This window comes from Triturus cristatus, chromosome 1_2 (genome assembly GCF_964204655.1).
Source record: "Triturus cristatus chromosome 1_2, aTriCri1.1, whole genome shotgun sequence".
NCBI lineage: Eukaryota > Metazoa > Chordata > Amphibia > Caudata > Salamandridae > Triturus > Triturus cristatus.
Window position 1 is genome coordinate 549,269,838 of NC_140580.1, and position 16,869 is coordinate 549,286,706.

The 16,869-nt window shown below is 41.5% G+C and overlaps 1 protein-coding gene across 1 annotated transcript in view; it reads left to right on the forward strand.

Annotated features, from left to right (window-relative positions):
- The window catches only part of SLIT1 (slit guidance ligand 1), a 789,534-nt gene that overhangs the window by 636,475 nt on the left and 136,190 nt on the right, over window positions 1-16,869 (forward strand). Inside the window, exons 26-28 of the mRNA XM_085606416.1 lie at window positions 1,865-2,028; window positions 2,659-2,783; window positions 12,555-12,655. Coding sequence (XP_085462542.1) covers window positions 1,865-2,028; window positions 2,659-2,783; window positions 12,555-12,655 — 390 coding nt within the window. The remainder of the gene's footprint in view (window positions 1-1,864; window positions 2,029-2,658; window positions 2,784-12,554; window positions 12,656-16,869) is intronic.

The window sequence follows — 16,869 nt, forward strand, 5'->3', positions numbered from 1 at the left end:
ATCCATTCATTCTTCTTGGCAAAGCAATTTTGTGCATAGCGCAACACACTAGGTTTCTAAAACATGATACACTTTTTATGTAGGGGGAACCTTTATAATTGCGAAAATAGGCTCTCCTTAGTGTCCAAAAATGACTTCATTCACGACAAGTGGGGGTTGGGACATAACCCCAGTTCTGGGTTTCCAGATCTTGTGAAAAGAGAATGCTGCTTGGTGCAAAGTGGGGCGAGAGTGTAGCTATAGCAAGATTGATGACCCAGATCATGTAGGAGAGAGCATATTTGGAATAAGTCAATTACCCGAAAAAGTAAGATTAACAGGGCTGAGAGGAAAGCAACTTGGGAGGTTAGTTCATGTGTCCATTGTTTCCAGGCCCTATCATTCCCCCTTTGTATTCTAGTGCCGATGTAAGTTAGGGTCATGGCACAACAGCATAGAAATACCAGCAGTGCCACAGTAAGAAGCAGAATGCTCCTTTGCAGCTTTCAGGTGGCCTTTTAGGAGGCTGCGTTCCCCTATGAACTACTCTATGCACCCAGATGCAAATACAAGCCCACCTAAGACAATCGCAGAGGGATGAGTTCAGCACGCGCGGGCCTGGGGTGAATGCTGCAATGTTCGGAAGTGGGAGGCGGCAGCAGTGCGTGATGAATCTATGTGTTGTGTACCTCAGATGAATAAATCACAGGTGCTAAGGACAGCTTTGTCTCCAACCACACTTGTTGTCACTGCCACTGTGTCAAATTGTTTCAAACACAATGAAAGAGCTTCGTTCAGTGACTACCACGTCCAAGGAGTGATCCCCACACAACAGATGCGATTTGGAGCAACATGGTGGCTCAGGGAAATAGGGTGCAACTGTGACACTATTGTGACACTCCGTCGACGCCCTCACCTCTCCCACACACATCGCACCAGTGCTTGAAACGAGATCTGAAACGGTGCATGAAAATTGCATCCTCCTTGGCAGACTAAAAGGGAGATTGGTTGCAATACGGTCCCCCTTGTGGCTCCATTTTCTGTATTGATGGAGGAGTTTATACATTCTACTTGACAAGTCAGACAATCATCTCAGGTTAATCATTTTAAAAATATCCCCTCAATGGCGCCATTAAGCGATGACAGGTTCTTGAAAGCAGGCACTTGGGTATAATGGGGTTCTTTCGTAAAACACAAAGGTTTGCCCGTGTGGAATGCAGGCGCCTCTCCAGTAGACCAAAAATAAAACAAATCAGGAATATTTTGTCCTTTCTCCCAACTTCTTAACAGAGTGAAATGTTTTCAGTGCATGTGTTCTAATAAAGTTGAAAGTCAAAGCATTCTCTGAAAAATATGGATTGTACAGGAACTCGCTGCACGGCCACAATCAAAAAACTTAAATTGTGATTTAATAACATAGAATCGGCCACAGGAAAATATGTATTTTTTAGAAATTAATTTAACCTCGATGGGATTACGTTATACAAATGAAAGTTTAAAATTGACTTTTGGACATGAATCTAAGAAAAGAGTTTCATACAGGGAAATTGACATGTGCCATAACCACAGTATCAAAGTTTAGAAGCTGACTACTCCAAATGTGTTGTTCTATATTTGTAAACCATTGTATCCTACTAAATATGTACAAAGAATGCCTTAAGGTGGTATGCTACCTGTTTTTTTCTGTCCTATTCCCCCCAATCATAAAATGTGAGAGAGGAGGTATAAGAATCCAAAAGGGATGCACACACTGCTAAAGCAATGCAAATTACAACTTTAATAGTGGGGCTAATAAGCGGGGTAGCCTCATTAATAGATCTTGCCATCACTGCATGCAAAGGATCTTAACCTTGTTTCTTGCATGTTTGTGTTTTTCATTCTTCAGAGCCATCGGCGCAAACCCCTTGTACTGTGATTGCAACCTGCGGTGGCTTTCAGGCTGGGTCAAAACAGGGTACAAGGAGCCAGGCATTGCCCGCTGCGCCGGACCCCCTGACATGGACGGCAAGCTTTTACTCACCACTCCCGCTAAGAAGTTTGAATGCCATGGTAAGGGGGTCTTCAGTACTGGGCACCCAGGTCGATGTCACAGAATGTGGTCATCCTTTTACTAAGGTGGATGCATGCTGGCCTCTGGGCTAATTTACGAACTTCGGCATCGATCAGTGGAAACCACTCCACAACATCACTTCTCTTCTATTTCACAGAGATAGATATATATGGCCTGTGTTGTGCCTGTAGTTGCATCAGAAGGCAGAAACAAAACTTAGAGGCTTATTTAGAGTCTGTTGGATGGGATACTCTGTCAGAAATGTGCCAAATGACGGGTCCCCCATATTGTGAGCGCACTATTGGCTATGGCACTTGTAATACGGTGCACAGGCTATCCGTGACGTTTTGACACCCTGGCCGCCATTGATTTTTTTAATGTGAAGTGAACTCGTACACAACTTTTATTTAACTATTAACAAATGTATGTTGCTGGCAGCATGTAAGCGAGACACTTTTCATTGTCAGTGAATATGTATTTTTAAGTGCAAAATATTTACTCCCAGGATACATGCATTTTACTGTGCATTAGTAGCTACGTATTGCTATTTAATTGTCTTGTAGATCACTTTTCTTATAATACAATTTTAACGTGGATCTTTTTTGTTTGTTTTGTTGTGCTCCATTCAGGACCCCCAGCACCAAATATCCTGGCCAAGTGTAACCCGTGCTTCTCTAGCCCATGCCGCAATCAGGCCACATGTCAAAATGACCCGATGGAGATTTACAAGTGCATCTGTGCAAGCGGGTACAAGGTAAGGCTGACAGAAGGAGCATGTTTAGTCTGCATCCCATGTGGCTGGCCCCTGAGTGCATCTTACTCCAGGGAAATAACTCCAACAGGTTCCCAAGGCAACTATTTTCTTGTAAGCAGATGGCGTTCTAAGTAGTTCTAGCTGCTTTCTGTTAATGTGTACTTAAACTTTTGTATAAGGCAAGAAGAAAGCAAATAAGTTTAGCTACCGAGTTTACATGATGATATCACGTGGTAATTCAAAGTAAATAATGTTATGCTGAGAGATTTTTTACATACAGCCACATGCAGCACTTTGCTGTAGAGTGCTGAATGGCGATGTACCTAGCTGTGTAAATGTACAAGACAACTAAAACGCCTGCCTAAACCTCTTCACGCTTATCTGTATGCTCCGATTGATGGCATAAGTCAAAGATATCCAACATAGATCCTAGAGTGCCTGATCCAAGGCATAGTTATAGGATATCAACGTAAAATAAATTTACACTTATTGATGTTAAATTGATCCCGCTTGCATAGTGAGTGGTTATCTGGAAACCCTGGCACGGATCAGAACCCCTGGATCTACCCTGGACGTCCCTGACTTAAATGAAAATGGCAATGGCACATCTTTATTTTAATGTGACTTGTCACACACTCTTCTTACAAAGACACTAAGGATAATGAAGAAAGAGTATTTGGCAAAAATTAAAACACATGCTCAGGGGCTTATATTCACGCTCACAGTTAGCGCCAAGACGCCACGGCATTCGCGCGCTCTACAAATAATGATTCAAATCAAATCAAAATCAAATCAAATCAAATCACAAGTACATTTTTCACCTTCTCACAGTCACCAATAGGAAAACAGTGCTCGGCTGTTATGTTTTATTAGAGCGATTCAATACAGAGGAGGCTATCAGTCTAGGCTAGGCTCCAAGTGCTACTTCAGCAAAGGATGGTGAAGAAGTCATCATTTCTCTGAGGCAGGTGAATCTGAGCTCGAGCACCAAGAGGTGATGAATAATGCTGTCAGCTTCACACTTCATCGAAGTACTTTCACAACGCGAGTATCGTTGTGCAAAATCTTTGCACATGTAAGGTAGATAATTACTTTGTATAAAAAGATATTCACCGGCAACTTTTGTTGGGATATGATGCTTACAGTCTTACAACAGTGGTGGATCATCGACTCTTGATGATGACCTCATTGTAGCGTTAGTTGATAGGCCACCACTACAGCAACAACAGTGGAAAACCTAAAGATGCTATAGGTTGTATGATGCCAGAATGCATTTGTCAGAATATCATTTGACTAAAATATTGTGTTCTAAATATGGTCTACAAAATATCACCAATTTGAAGTTAAGAACCGAAAATCTGAACCTAATGGGATGATATTTTTATAAACAAAATTTAAGAAAGCAATATCTACGTCAGATAACATTTTTGTAAGTGTTACGCTGATGTAAATTCCATAAATTTTACTGCCATGTCCAAATTAGAATTTTTTTCTGAACATAGACCTATAAAATTATCGTTAGAAAATGTCAATGCTTTTTTACAATTATGGTAAACTCTGTCCTGGGCAGGGTGTATTCGCAGGAGTTTTTCTCTCCATCTCTCACAGTTTAACAGATCATGATCTTTCCATCCAAAATGTCTGTCTGGAACTAAAACTGCTGAAAGAGGGAGGCTACGACGGCAACAAGCAGTGACACCATATAATGTCGACATTACTTGCCGATAATATTCATTACTCTAAATCTGCATTCCTCGTCGCAGTACTTATGTTACTGTTGAAGCACTTTGCAATGTACAAATGCTGAAAATTCATGTTCAGGCTGCACTCCGATGGGCCTTTAGTTCCAGACCGAGGTTGTCCAAACAATCAATACAATTAAATAATGTGAAGTACATTTGTCCCCACAAAGATGACAGAGAGTTTTGAATGTGCAAGCCATGGAGATTTTATAAGATTGGCAAATATTCCAATTGAATTCATCAAATTATTTGTAAGTCAATAGCTAACACATGACTGCATTAATCAATATAATTAAAAAGCAATTCATGATCATACATGCAAATACAAACTGTTATAAAGTTGCCTCAAAATAAATTAAAGAGACAAGTTCCTGTAAAGAGAAAACCCTGTTGAGCTAGGCTAAGAAAAAGTCGTAAAGTTTGTTGAGAAGTCAGACAGAAGGTGTCAGCATTCCCTCTGAAAGGCAGGACATATAAATCAAAGGACACTTTGCCTAGCGAGCAGGGAAGGGATCTGCCCATAAGTCAGTTAAACTCCTTTGGACATGGCAAGGAAATATCTGCTCCAAGCTGGAAAGGCGTCTCTCTGAAGAAAGCTAGAAGGGAATCTGCCCCAAAGGAAGCTGGAAAAGCATGTGACTTTCAACTAGCAGATAAAACGTATGGGCTGCTCGCACTCGCCAAATCATACCGAAGAGCCTCCATTCATGTAAGAAATTCCAGTGCAATCTCAAAGAACAAAACATTATTTTCTGCATTAGAAACAAGGAAAATAAAGTTTTCAATGTTGCTTCAGCTTTTTGACAAAAATAAATGTTCACGTTTTACAAGCAATGTAATCAACTAACATGAGCCCTTTTTAAAATGTAGCCCTGCTTTAGAATTAATTAAAACAGGATAAATGTACAGAAAATACATTTGTTTGTGGCATGGTACTGTTAAAATGGGTGCATAAGCATTTAATAATGAAACAATTCCTTCATTACCACACTCCCACCCTTCCACTTCCTCAGGATTTTTGAAAAGCCTTATACATTTCAGGAAATTCTGGCGCTTCTACTTCTCTTTACATAGTGCAAGTGTGTGTGAGAGGAAGTCTTATAGGTCTGAAAGATAGACATTTGAAGGAAGGTGACAGAAGGCAACACCTCGCCGCTGTACAAAGTAAAGAATGGAATGAGGAATGCTGGATGAGGAGGTCACTACTGGCAAGGTTTTGACCGTGTTGCACTTCTTTTGATTAAATTTGGCTGGGTTCCTCTGAAAGGCTTCATTGTATTCACAGTCTAATGTTTAGTTTTCATAGTCATTAAACTAGGTCAAATATATATACCTGAAACATGCTCATACTGCCTCAGTAGATCCTATCTTCCCTTTCAAATCCTGGAAGTGAAGAAAACCAAAACATTAAAGCAAGCTGCCTCCTGCTTTTCCTTGAGAATCTGAACCAATATTCTTGGACTGCTTTGGTATCCTGGAATGCTACAGTTCTCTAAGGCTCTCTATATCCATCTAATTTCATCTCACCTCTTTCCATCTGATAGCTCAAGGGCTCCTGCTTATATTCTTGTTCCTTAGTCTTTGCTCCATTCTGTGTGATTTCTAGTGTAATGCGTTGCTTTAATCCTCATGTCAAATCGCTGTTGCATGGAAAGGGCTCTGCCCCACATGGCTGGGTTGACAGGTTAACAAATAATTGAAATAAAGCTGTGGGCGACTGCCTGAGAGGAGGGCAGGTTTTTGGTTTGTGAAGGGCAGTCTTTGCGAGACTTTTTACAGTGCTGGTTCCATGCCATTGTTCACTGTACTCAACCTCATATCTTGGGACACAATGCGGCTGGGGGAATTCTGTGGGACATGACAAGAGTTTATGAGATTGAAGAAGTGCTTAATTTGAGCCGGTGGTGGTGCCTGTGGGAGCCACTAGCACTCATTTTTAGGGATCAGCACTTATTTTTCTTGTTCTGACATTTACCAAGAGCAAGGGAAAGGAAAATAAACAAATGGGAAAAAGGAAGAAGAGAAAGCCAAAAAAACCTCACAGAGGGTAAAAGAAGGAACCTGCAAGAGTGACATAATGGGACAGGGAGTGTTTAGCAGTGGATTAAAGAGGCCTGAGATGAATTTAGGTCTGTACAGCCTTAGCAATTGCGCTGACAACTGGCTTCTGAGCAGCACTTGGGGCACCGGCACTCGTTATTTTGCAAATTAAACACTGGAGAGGAGCTTTGTTGCATTTGGATGTGAGAGGTGGGACCACGATGCCTAATTCTGCTTCCTTCTGGGCTGTCTTTGACAGCAGGCAAAAGGGAAAAATTAAATTATGAAGCTGTAAAATATATAACAGCAGCGGGCAGTAAAACAACACAATTATTTTCAAAGGCACACGATTTACAAAAAGCATTAGCTGCCGTGCACCAAGTTTGGGTAAAAGAAGATTGAGGACTTCTTTTGGAGAAGGATAGCCATTTGGCAGTAATTCCACAATTGTTCGAATTATGCTACTTATGCTACCACAACAAGTAATCAAGGCATTATCGCATATTTAGATGGATGTGGGGAATAACAAGGGTAAAGTGTATCTGCATTCTTTACCAGAATCTACATTTTTATAAGGGCAAACAGCTTTTTCTAACTACATAAATAAATCATATTTACTGCACAGAAACGCTCAGGCTGGTAAAGGCGAGTGCATCAGATTTTCGACATTTTAAACTAACTCAGGAAGAACGCAAAATGTATGCAATGTAGACGCGGCTTAAGATCAAAGGGGGTCGTTTAGAGGTTGGCGGTAACAAGACATCCGTGCATGTCCCGCCCACCCCGCTCTCTGAGCTATGCAAAACCCTCACTACCAAGCATTCAAAGATGAACGTGGAAAAAGACTACCCACCCTATTTAGGATGGTACTCCAGGGGCTGTATTACAGTAAGTTGCCTGGGGGTGCAACGGGCGTTTGTGTCCGCTTTGCGTGCCCTCAGGGCACTTTGGTAATATAGAAGGGGGCGCAGGCGCTTGTGTGTCCCCTTCAGTAATACCAATAACGCTGGTGCACTTAAAGCGCCAGTGCTAACTTCAGGAGGCATTCCCTCATTTGTATGGGGGTGTATCATTATGCAAATGAGGGAATTCCATTGCCTCTGCACCTACATCGTATTACCAATGCCGGCACAGAGCCAAAGAAGCTCAAAGGTGGGGCACTGAGAGCGGCCCTCCAACCCTCCAGACATCCCCTTTCAGGCAGGTGCAGTCACTGACTGCACCAGCCTTCAAGGGGATCTCTGATCCCCTGTAAACTGTGAAAACATGGAGCGGCTACAAGCAGCGAGTTCAAGGCTGACCTGGGGGCAGCGCATTCACCGTAATAGGGCGCACTTTCATTGTTTGCACCGGGCACACCTTTTAATAGGTGCGCCTGGAGCAAACAATGAAAATGCATAGTACGGCCACATATGGCCTATGTACCAACTTTATCCTGTCCATGACTCCCATGCACAGCATGGCAATAGTAGACAGACACAATGATCAAAGCCCCCACATGCTGAGGAAACGCCCTCAGTGTGTGAAGAACAGTGCTTTATTCTTTTTTTTTGCCAATAAACCCGCCTTTGGAGATTTATCTTTGGAATATAAAAAGGTACCAACAGATCCACCCTGCCATCACAAAACGTGGGGCAAGCTGTCATTTATGTTTTTGCTCAAGAAGCTCCTGCCAACTAGACTTTATTTAATCACACACACAGACAAACACATATACCTCAATCAAAAACTCATACATATATATGTACCACGGATGAGACGGCAGCCACTTCCGCCAAACATATTCACAGGCACAACGGTGGCCTTTAAATATGGTAGTTTGGCTACAGTTGTCCAGGCAGCCAGTGTTTCAGCCATCCCAACCATTTGCCAGCTGCCTGCCAAAGGCTACAAGTAACCGTGTGTTTGGGTAAATCATTTTATTGGAGAGCCATAAAGAGGGACCCGTTACTGGAAAAGGCCCTCACTGTTGAATGTCTCAGTACAAAAAAGTGTGCATTTTCAGGGGTGATGGGGGAACTCAGATCAGGAATGTAAATGTCTGCTTGATTTTTGCATAAAAAATATCCCTATTAGGAAAGTCAGACTATTACCTTACACGACTTATGTCTGCTACATGTATTTATAGATGCAGACTGCAATGAGTCAAGAAACGCATAGATCTGCTACAGAACAAAATGTACTGGTATTTCAATCCGCGATAAAACGGAGACATCAACTTTCTATGCAGCCTGCATTCCTGTTTTACCATCACCTTAAGTTACCTTCACCCCCCCCCCTCCCCCCGCCCCCCCCCCCCTTAAGCTAGTACGTGCCGTTGGAATTCAGTGCAGGTTTGAGTCATTTTGGAAGCAGTTGTCAAGCGCAGACACATTTTCGAAATATCCTCATTGCTTTTGATGCTATACTACGGAGATGCAGTCATCCTCCAGCATGTGCCTGCAGGTGCCCCGGGTACCCGGCTCACCTAAACTAAGGTAGGCAGCACACGTGTCACTCAAAAGAGATAACCTCTAGAGATATATGTGCATACTCTTTCTCCAAACCGGCATAATCTTTTGGTCTAGCTTGAATTAAGCCAGTGGGTGCCTTCTGCTCCCTGATAACTTATAGGGACAAGATTTTAAAGCAAGCTTGTAACCACTACAAAGAGCATATGAGTGATAGGTAACAACACGAGTAAACCTTTTGATTTCTGTACTATGCGGGTCTATGCACATGGATCTTACAAGTCAATCCAATCGGAAGAGACGTGGTTTGCAACCATCTCCTGTATTTGGGGTCGAGTGTGATGCTGTAACAAACTATTAGAATATGTAATGCTCCTGCCGTCAAAGGAGATATGTTATTATGCACATCCATCTGCATTATGCATAGACCATGGCCAGCAGCAACGATTGCAGTGAAGGTTGCCTGTCTCTGCTGTGCCAAATACATCATGCCGCTGCGCTGGAGCGATCCCGCAGGCGTGAAATGGTAAATCAGAAACTCTGAGAAAGTGCCAATTGTGGAGCCAAGTTGCAACATTAATTTAAATTAAAATTCTCCGTTTTTAGCTTTAATATTGTCTTTGCACATTGGTGCAGGGATCCGAGGAGCTTCTCTTAAACATGGCTGCCTGCATGCTGCTCCAGGCCAGAGCCAAGACACTGAAGGAGCAGCTACAGTCACCCTGGAGTCAGCAGTCATACAAGTTTGATGAGCATGGGAGAGGCTGGATTAGTACTGGAAGGTAGCCGTGCTCCTCTCATCCGTAACATAAACTCACCATCTGTTTCGAGAAGACAGGCTTTCCCTGAAACCAGGCTTGATGCTCCGCTTCAGAGAGGGCCTCCTTCCCGTCACCCATCCAAATAGATGGCACTGTTTCCAGATACATTTCTTCTCTTGCACTTGACAAATGCTGTTATTCTGCTCCCAAATCACTTTTCTTTCTATCACACACACACAAGCAAACACGGACACTCACACACACCCACACATCAATAACTCATACACACAAATATATACACATCATAAATAAAAAGATACAAATAAGTACATATATACAGAAAGTTACACAAACACACATATCCACATCTCAGCCTCCTATACATGCACATTTTCACACTCACAGACTCATGTATATACACATGTAAATGTCACCAACTCATACAACCTCACAAACTCATGCACAGACACATACAAAGACACCTTCAATCACACATATATGCACACACAGAAATGCACACACACTCACTTCTATATAAATATCATAAACGCATACATACATACTCATATCCGCACTCAGAAACATACACAAAGCCACACACCCCATAATAGTTATATACAAATACGGACAACCTCCTATCCAAGCCCAGTTCGTCGGCCAACCTTGCTTTGAGTCAAGACCAGCAGAATGCATTACTCCCACTGAGCAACTGGACTCACTATGCACGCCAGACAAATACCCTAGCATTTGGCCCACATGCTAAGAAACCTACCTCCATCTTGAACGACAGTCAGGGCACAGATTAAAGCATAGTAACACAAAGCAAAGTAGAGTCAGTAAGTCTGGGCATAGTTAGGGACAGTAGGACAACACACAGTAGGAGGGGTAGGTGCTCTGTACACCTGACAGTGGTCAAACTAGTCCAAAGGTTGAGCTGGTGGTTACAAATGCAGGACACTGACACTCGTTTTCCTGGCAGGGGATTTATTTTTTCATTATCAGACGTTCACTCAGAGTACGAGAGGTAAAGACATTGCGATGTTTTAATGGCAAAGGAGTGAGAATGGAGCCTTTAGGGTCTTCAATAAAATCTAATAGGAGTGAGCTAGAGAAAGCCCTTTGAACAAATTGCTGTCTGAAAGAAAGGAGGTGAACCATTCTAGGATGGTTTATGATGCCTTTGAGGAAACAAAGAGTCAGCAATACAGCCTCTTGCAATAAAGCCACTAACTCATCAGGGAGTGCCAAAACTGGTTACATGGGCCTGGTGGCTTAGTGGACTAAGGTGTCAATTGTAGGGGGACTGTGTTTGACATCATGGTCACAGGTTCAAATCCCAGTGGGTCTACTCAACCTTTCATCCTTCTGAGATCGATCAAATGAGTACCATTGAGTTGGATAACAATAAACATCTGTTATTCAGTGCCAAGATACCCTTCTGGGTGAACATGCGCTTTACAAATACACGTTATGTTGATCTTGACTGAAAGGTCATAGGAAATGAGGTGGAATAGCATTAATGGTGTGTGTTGGTTGTTGCTGTGGTGCTGCAATCTGCAGGTTAAGTCTTTAGTAACAGCGAAACCACCACCAGATTTCTAACTTTGTGAGTCATGTGTGACAGTGTAGGCATGAAAGATGAGCAATGAGAAGGGAGTCAGGTGTGCATGACCCATGTTTCTGTAATGAAGAGGATGGTGAGATTGTGCGAACAAATTTGCTCTATAGTATGTAGCTGAATAATGTGTGTGTTGTGTCCCAATGTGGAGAAGGTTGTGCAGTTTTCCCCTGTGTATTGTAAAGCTCGTTGGTCAGTATTTTGTAATAAATGCTTTGCCAAACTATACTGTAAATCACACTGAATAGTCATGTCGTAGACCATGTTTAGCAAGCATTTACTCTACTGTAAGCTCTACAGTGATCTACAGAAGGACCATTTTATGCTGAAAGAGTCTTGTCATCCAGCTTTACTTTTCCCACTGTAGACATTTTCCAGACTATATCAGCCTTTCATTCCAGCTAAACCGCAGCAGGCCCAAATGGAATGTAACGAAGTTCAAGAATTAGGAGATCTTTTATGAAAGGGCATCTAGAGATACTAATCTTTGTACACATCATTAACAACATACTAACACCAAAAGTGTTTCCATTGATATGGAATGTTGAGCTCTATCAAACATCACAACATCACAGGCCAGGTTCTCAAAGATCTCAGAAATTACTGATGATTTTGAAAATGGTAAGCTTGCTTTTCATGTGAATCTTGGTTTAGAAATGTTAACCCCGTCTATGCATTCTGGATTCGAATCGAAAAACGGGGTGAGGTGTAAATAAATTATGAAATACTACATAAAGCTCAACATGAAAGATCAGACTTTTGTCTCAACAAACAGCCTCAAAGCATGCAAAGTATAGTTCACAACTAGACCTTTAGAGAGAAAGTACTTTACAAATACAGGGATTCCTATGAACTCTTTTGTTAGTAGGGTCATCAAGATGATACTGTAAGTGGAATGGTGAGAGCACGCCAGCTGGCGGTTGTATCTCAGAATATCATTGTTTGGAATAATGTCTGACATAAATAACATCTTAAAAATTATATATGAGATATTTTTGTAAATGATATGTGGGACACAGTATTTATGTCTGACAATATTCTGACAACTATATTCTGATCTCACTCCCAGATGACATTTCTCTTCTAAGTGAAGTATACCTGTGATGTTTCTGGTACAGCAGATTAGAGAATAGTCGCATACATTTTTTCCTCTCTTGCAGGGCAGAGATTGTGAAACACCCCTAAATGCATGTTCCAGTAATCCATGTGAAAATGGTGGAACATGCAATTCAAAGGAAGGTGGGGAAGATACCGGCTTCACGTGAGTACACTTTGAGTTTTTCATTGATAAACAAATTTCACCCACATTATCCCATTTTGGAAGTTTGCTTTTGAAAAAAAAGTATGCGGTGCGGGCACATTGAACATGGTGCCTGCACAGCAAAGCTTTAGTGCCTTCAGCGGAGTCGTCATGGCAGTGGCTGTATTGAAGATTAAGAGATCTTGGCTTTCCTGGGAGAGACCTCTAAATATGGTGGGTAGTCATCCACCAAAGCAGCAGAGTACATCTTGCCATACTCTAAATACGGCCGTTGCTCCCAACACCATTGTAGGAAGACAGATGCATGCATTTACCACACATTCTGTAAAGAACAATGTCATTTGGTTACTGTAGCATCTATTTATTAAACACCCAGTCTTTCTCCCAAATGTTCTTCGTCCTCTGCTTCATGTGGGTTGTATGACAGAACCACGCATGCCTTTACCACGCATGCCTTTAAACGCTGGAAGTACATCAAATGTGACGTTACCACACGTTCCTTTAGCACGCAACTCGTTATATCGACTTGCCTTAGGGAATCGCTGGACTTTTGAATAGTATGAGTTACTATTCCAACTCCAGTCTGTGTAACAGTAGGGAAGGTGTTAGACTTTAAATCCAACACCAGTCTAACAACACATTCCCTAAAGCAAGTCGTTGTAAAGAATTGCGCGCTAAAGGAACACATGGTAACATCACGTTCGATGTAGTGCCCACATTGTAAAGGTACTACATGCTTTAGACTGCGTGGTAAAAGGTGTTTCCACTTTGTGTGTACCCTGATAGTGATAATCATCACCCCTTTCAAAATCCGATAGCCGGGGGATGGGAATTGAACATGTATGAAAATGATCACCTATTCCGAGCTCAGCTCAGGTAAATGGAGCATAACATTTGAATCGTGTTCCTTCCCACACCAAAATCTGCATTTTTCACATGTTAAAATTCTCCAGGTTTGACCTGCCAAAATTTAACGCCAGGTGTCGCGGACTTTGTTGGACCTCAGAATTCCCATGTGCTGTGAACTCTGACAAACTTATAATTGTGCGCTTTATTATGATGAGGATCTTATCCCCATGAACTGCTTACATTATCACAGCTCTTGGGAGGCGCTTCTATTTGAATGTACTGAATTACAATGAAGCTGAACAAGGTGAAGAACGTGTTCTTTGCATTTGGTATTTCCTTATCTTCTATTCATTGCAGCCAGTAGTTTGGGTCACACCGTTGCTTCATACATGTTACTAAATCACATTAGCAGAGTCTTAGAAGGTGCAAGGCATTTGACAGCAAAAGAGATTTGAGAATCACATTATCATTTACTAAAAATGAAGATGACATAAATCTTCGGAAGGAAAGATACTGTGTATGCAATTCACAGGTGGTAAGAAAATAATATTCATGATTTTTATTGGACTAAAAAGAAAGACAAATGACCTGATTTAGAGTTTGGAGTATGTTATTTACTCCATGAGGGGATCTAGAGTGAAATACTCTGTAGTCCTGACAGAGTAACCATCCTCCTAATTTAGAGATGTTCGCCAGCACAAGAGACATATCTTAACTTTTTCAGAAACTGCCATCACGGCGGTTCTTGTCAATGTATTAAAAGTTTGACATATGATACCGTCAAAGTCACAGTAATGTCTGTCAAACTTTTAACATGTTTTTGTTTTTTCAAAAACCAAAACCCAAAGTAGGATTTTGTTTTGAAAAAACCAAAAACTAATGAACCCCCCACACCATAGGTGTTTCCTTCCATTTTGTGGGGGTATTTAAACGTTTTTACTGTTGCGTCTTTCACAGCCGTAAAGAGAGTAAAAACTGGCCATTTGACTGCCCACTCTAAATCGGTTGGGCGGTCGAATGGCCAAACCTCCGATGGGCCATACTGCTCATGCCATTAGAGGAATAGATCATTGATAGAGACAAAGCTGTCTCCATCACTAACATACTTAAGGCCCTTCCATCTGTAAATCAGGCGAACGGAACTTCAGTTTGGCAGAGATGGTACTTCCTCGCCCTTGTGACAGAGTACCCTCTATAACAAACTCTAAATCAGCCCCATAGTGCGGTGAGAAACTACTAATTTTACTTAATGGGGAAATCTGGTGATTGATGTCACAATATGTCTCTAAATCCAAGGGTACACTATCAAACAAATTAACATTCTAGAATGACAATTGTTGGGGATTGATAATGATGCAGGACTAGGTAAAGAGAACCGTTTTTTTTCGCTACAGTGATGGCCTATTTAACAAGCATTTACAAAACCTATAGGTCTCACCTATGAGAGCTGTTGGCTTTGGCAATGTTTTGTAGCCATGCTGTACAGCAGCCTGGATGCTTTTCAGTGTGGTGAAAACAAATTTTTAAAAGCGCTATGACGCAGCCAGGGCAGATATATGTGTTTTTTTAAGTGCATTAGCCCTGGATGCATGCTAGTCTTTTTATTATTATTATTATTATTATTTGTAGCCATGCTGCACAGCAGCCACACTACTGAACAGCATGGCTATAAGTCATTGCCCAAGTCAAAAAACCTTAGAAATTCACTAAAAAAACAAAGATCACAGGAACGTTATAGTTGGGCTCAGATTTCACTCGTACAAAACCAGTGAAATTCAGCAGTTATAGTTACCTGAGCTAACTATAACTTACGCCCCCGCAATGCCCTGCTTTTGATCTCACATATTACATCACTCATAACATGGTCAGTGACATCACTGATGACATCTCAAATGACATCACTGAATTGAATTTGTGGATCCACCCGCGATTTCGCAGCAAAATTGAAAAAATAAAATGTTAAGCCCCAGCGGGGTCACTCAAGCACATCTAAGGGGGGTCAGGGTATTCCTACCCTCCCCCGTTTCTATATTTTTATCGTTTTTTGTTGGACTCGGCAGAAGCTGAGTCCCAAGTTGGCTGCCAAAACTTCTTGATTAAAGTCGGATGTCAGTTTATATCTCTAAAACTGCTGAACAGATTTACACCAAACTACCGAAAGGCACTTCTCTGGACCAAGATTTACCTTTCTGACAAATTTGGTGTAATTAAGTCCAGTGGTTTGGGCTGTAGTCATGTCTAAAGTTCCTATTGGAATTATCATGGAGAAAATGCGTTTGGGGACCCCCCTTTTTCTTGGCCCCCGCTTGGAAGACCACCTCAAAACTTTCAAGACAGCAGCTGAAGTGACTGTCAAAGTAGTTTAGAAAAGTTTGTGAAGATTCATCAAACGGAGCCAAAGTTATTCTATGGAAACTAGGTCTTAATAACTACCTACTTGGGACCGCCAGTAGGTAATATATAACACCTAGGGCCTGATTTAGACCTTGGCAGATGGGTTAGTCCATCACAATGGTGACGGATATCCCATCCACGGAAAATACAAATCCCATAGGATATCATGGGATTTATATTTCGGCGGATGGGATATCCGTTGCTGTTGTGACCAAGTTACCTGTCCCCCAAGATCTAAATCAGGCCCATAATTTTTGCCTTTAATGCTTACCAAAATACTTACATTTTACATGTACATTTTTAACCCTGTGTATACCTTTACCATTCATGCTTTTACAGTGAAAATAATTGTAAAGGCATCAGTGGTAAAGGCACACATGTGGTAAAAATGTAGTTGTAAAAGCATTCGTGGTTAAGACATTTTTGTTGTAACGCCTTTGTTGTAAAGGCATTCATTGTTAAGACGTCGTCGTAAAAAATGTTTCTCTTTACAGCATAAACAAAACACAATGGCATAGCCAGTTGTCTCAAAGGCAAGACCTATTGGCTTTCCCAGTGGTTGTTAGGTCTCCGCACAACACCCGTGTCATTCCGAATAAATCAGTTAATCTGACCATGCATGAAAAAGAAAAAAAATGACATTTGGCAAAAAAGTCTATTACATAAATAAAGCAATTGCTCCCATGTTTTAGTGAAAATACATGTGGAAGCAGATAACATCTGTTTTCAAAAGTACAGCAGATAACATATGTTGTCACAATAAACATCAATTTCAAAGGAGAAAAGGGCTTCTTTGAAGTGTGTGTGGAATGATCTGTAAACATAGCTACAAATAGCAAGAGGTTCGACAAGGATGGTAGCGATGAAGAAAAATAAAAGGTGCACCTTAATCACAATGGAAGGACAGCAATCAAGCTGAGGCAATCAGTACTTGGTCCATGCTCCAGCCAAAAGAAGAGGAAGTGAAAGCA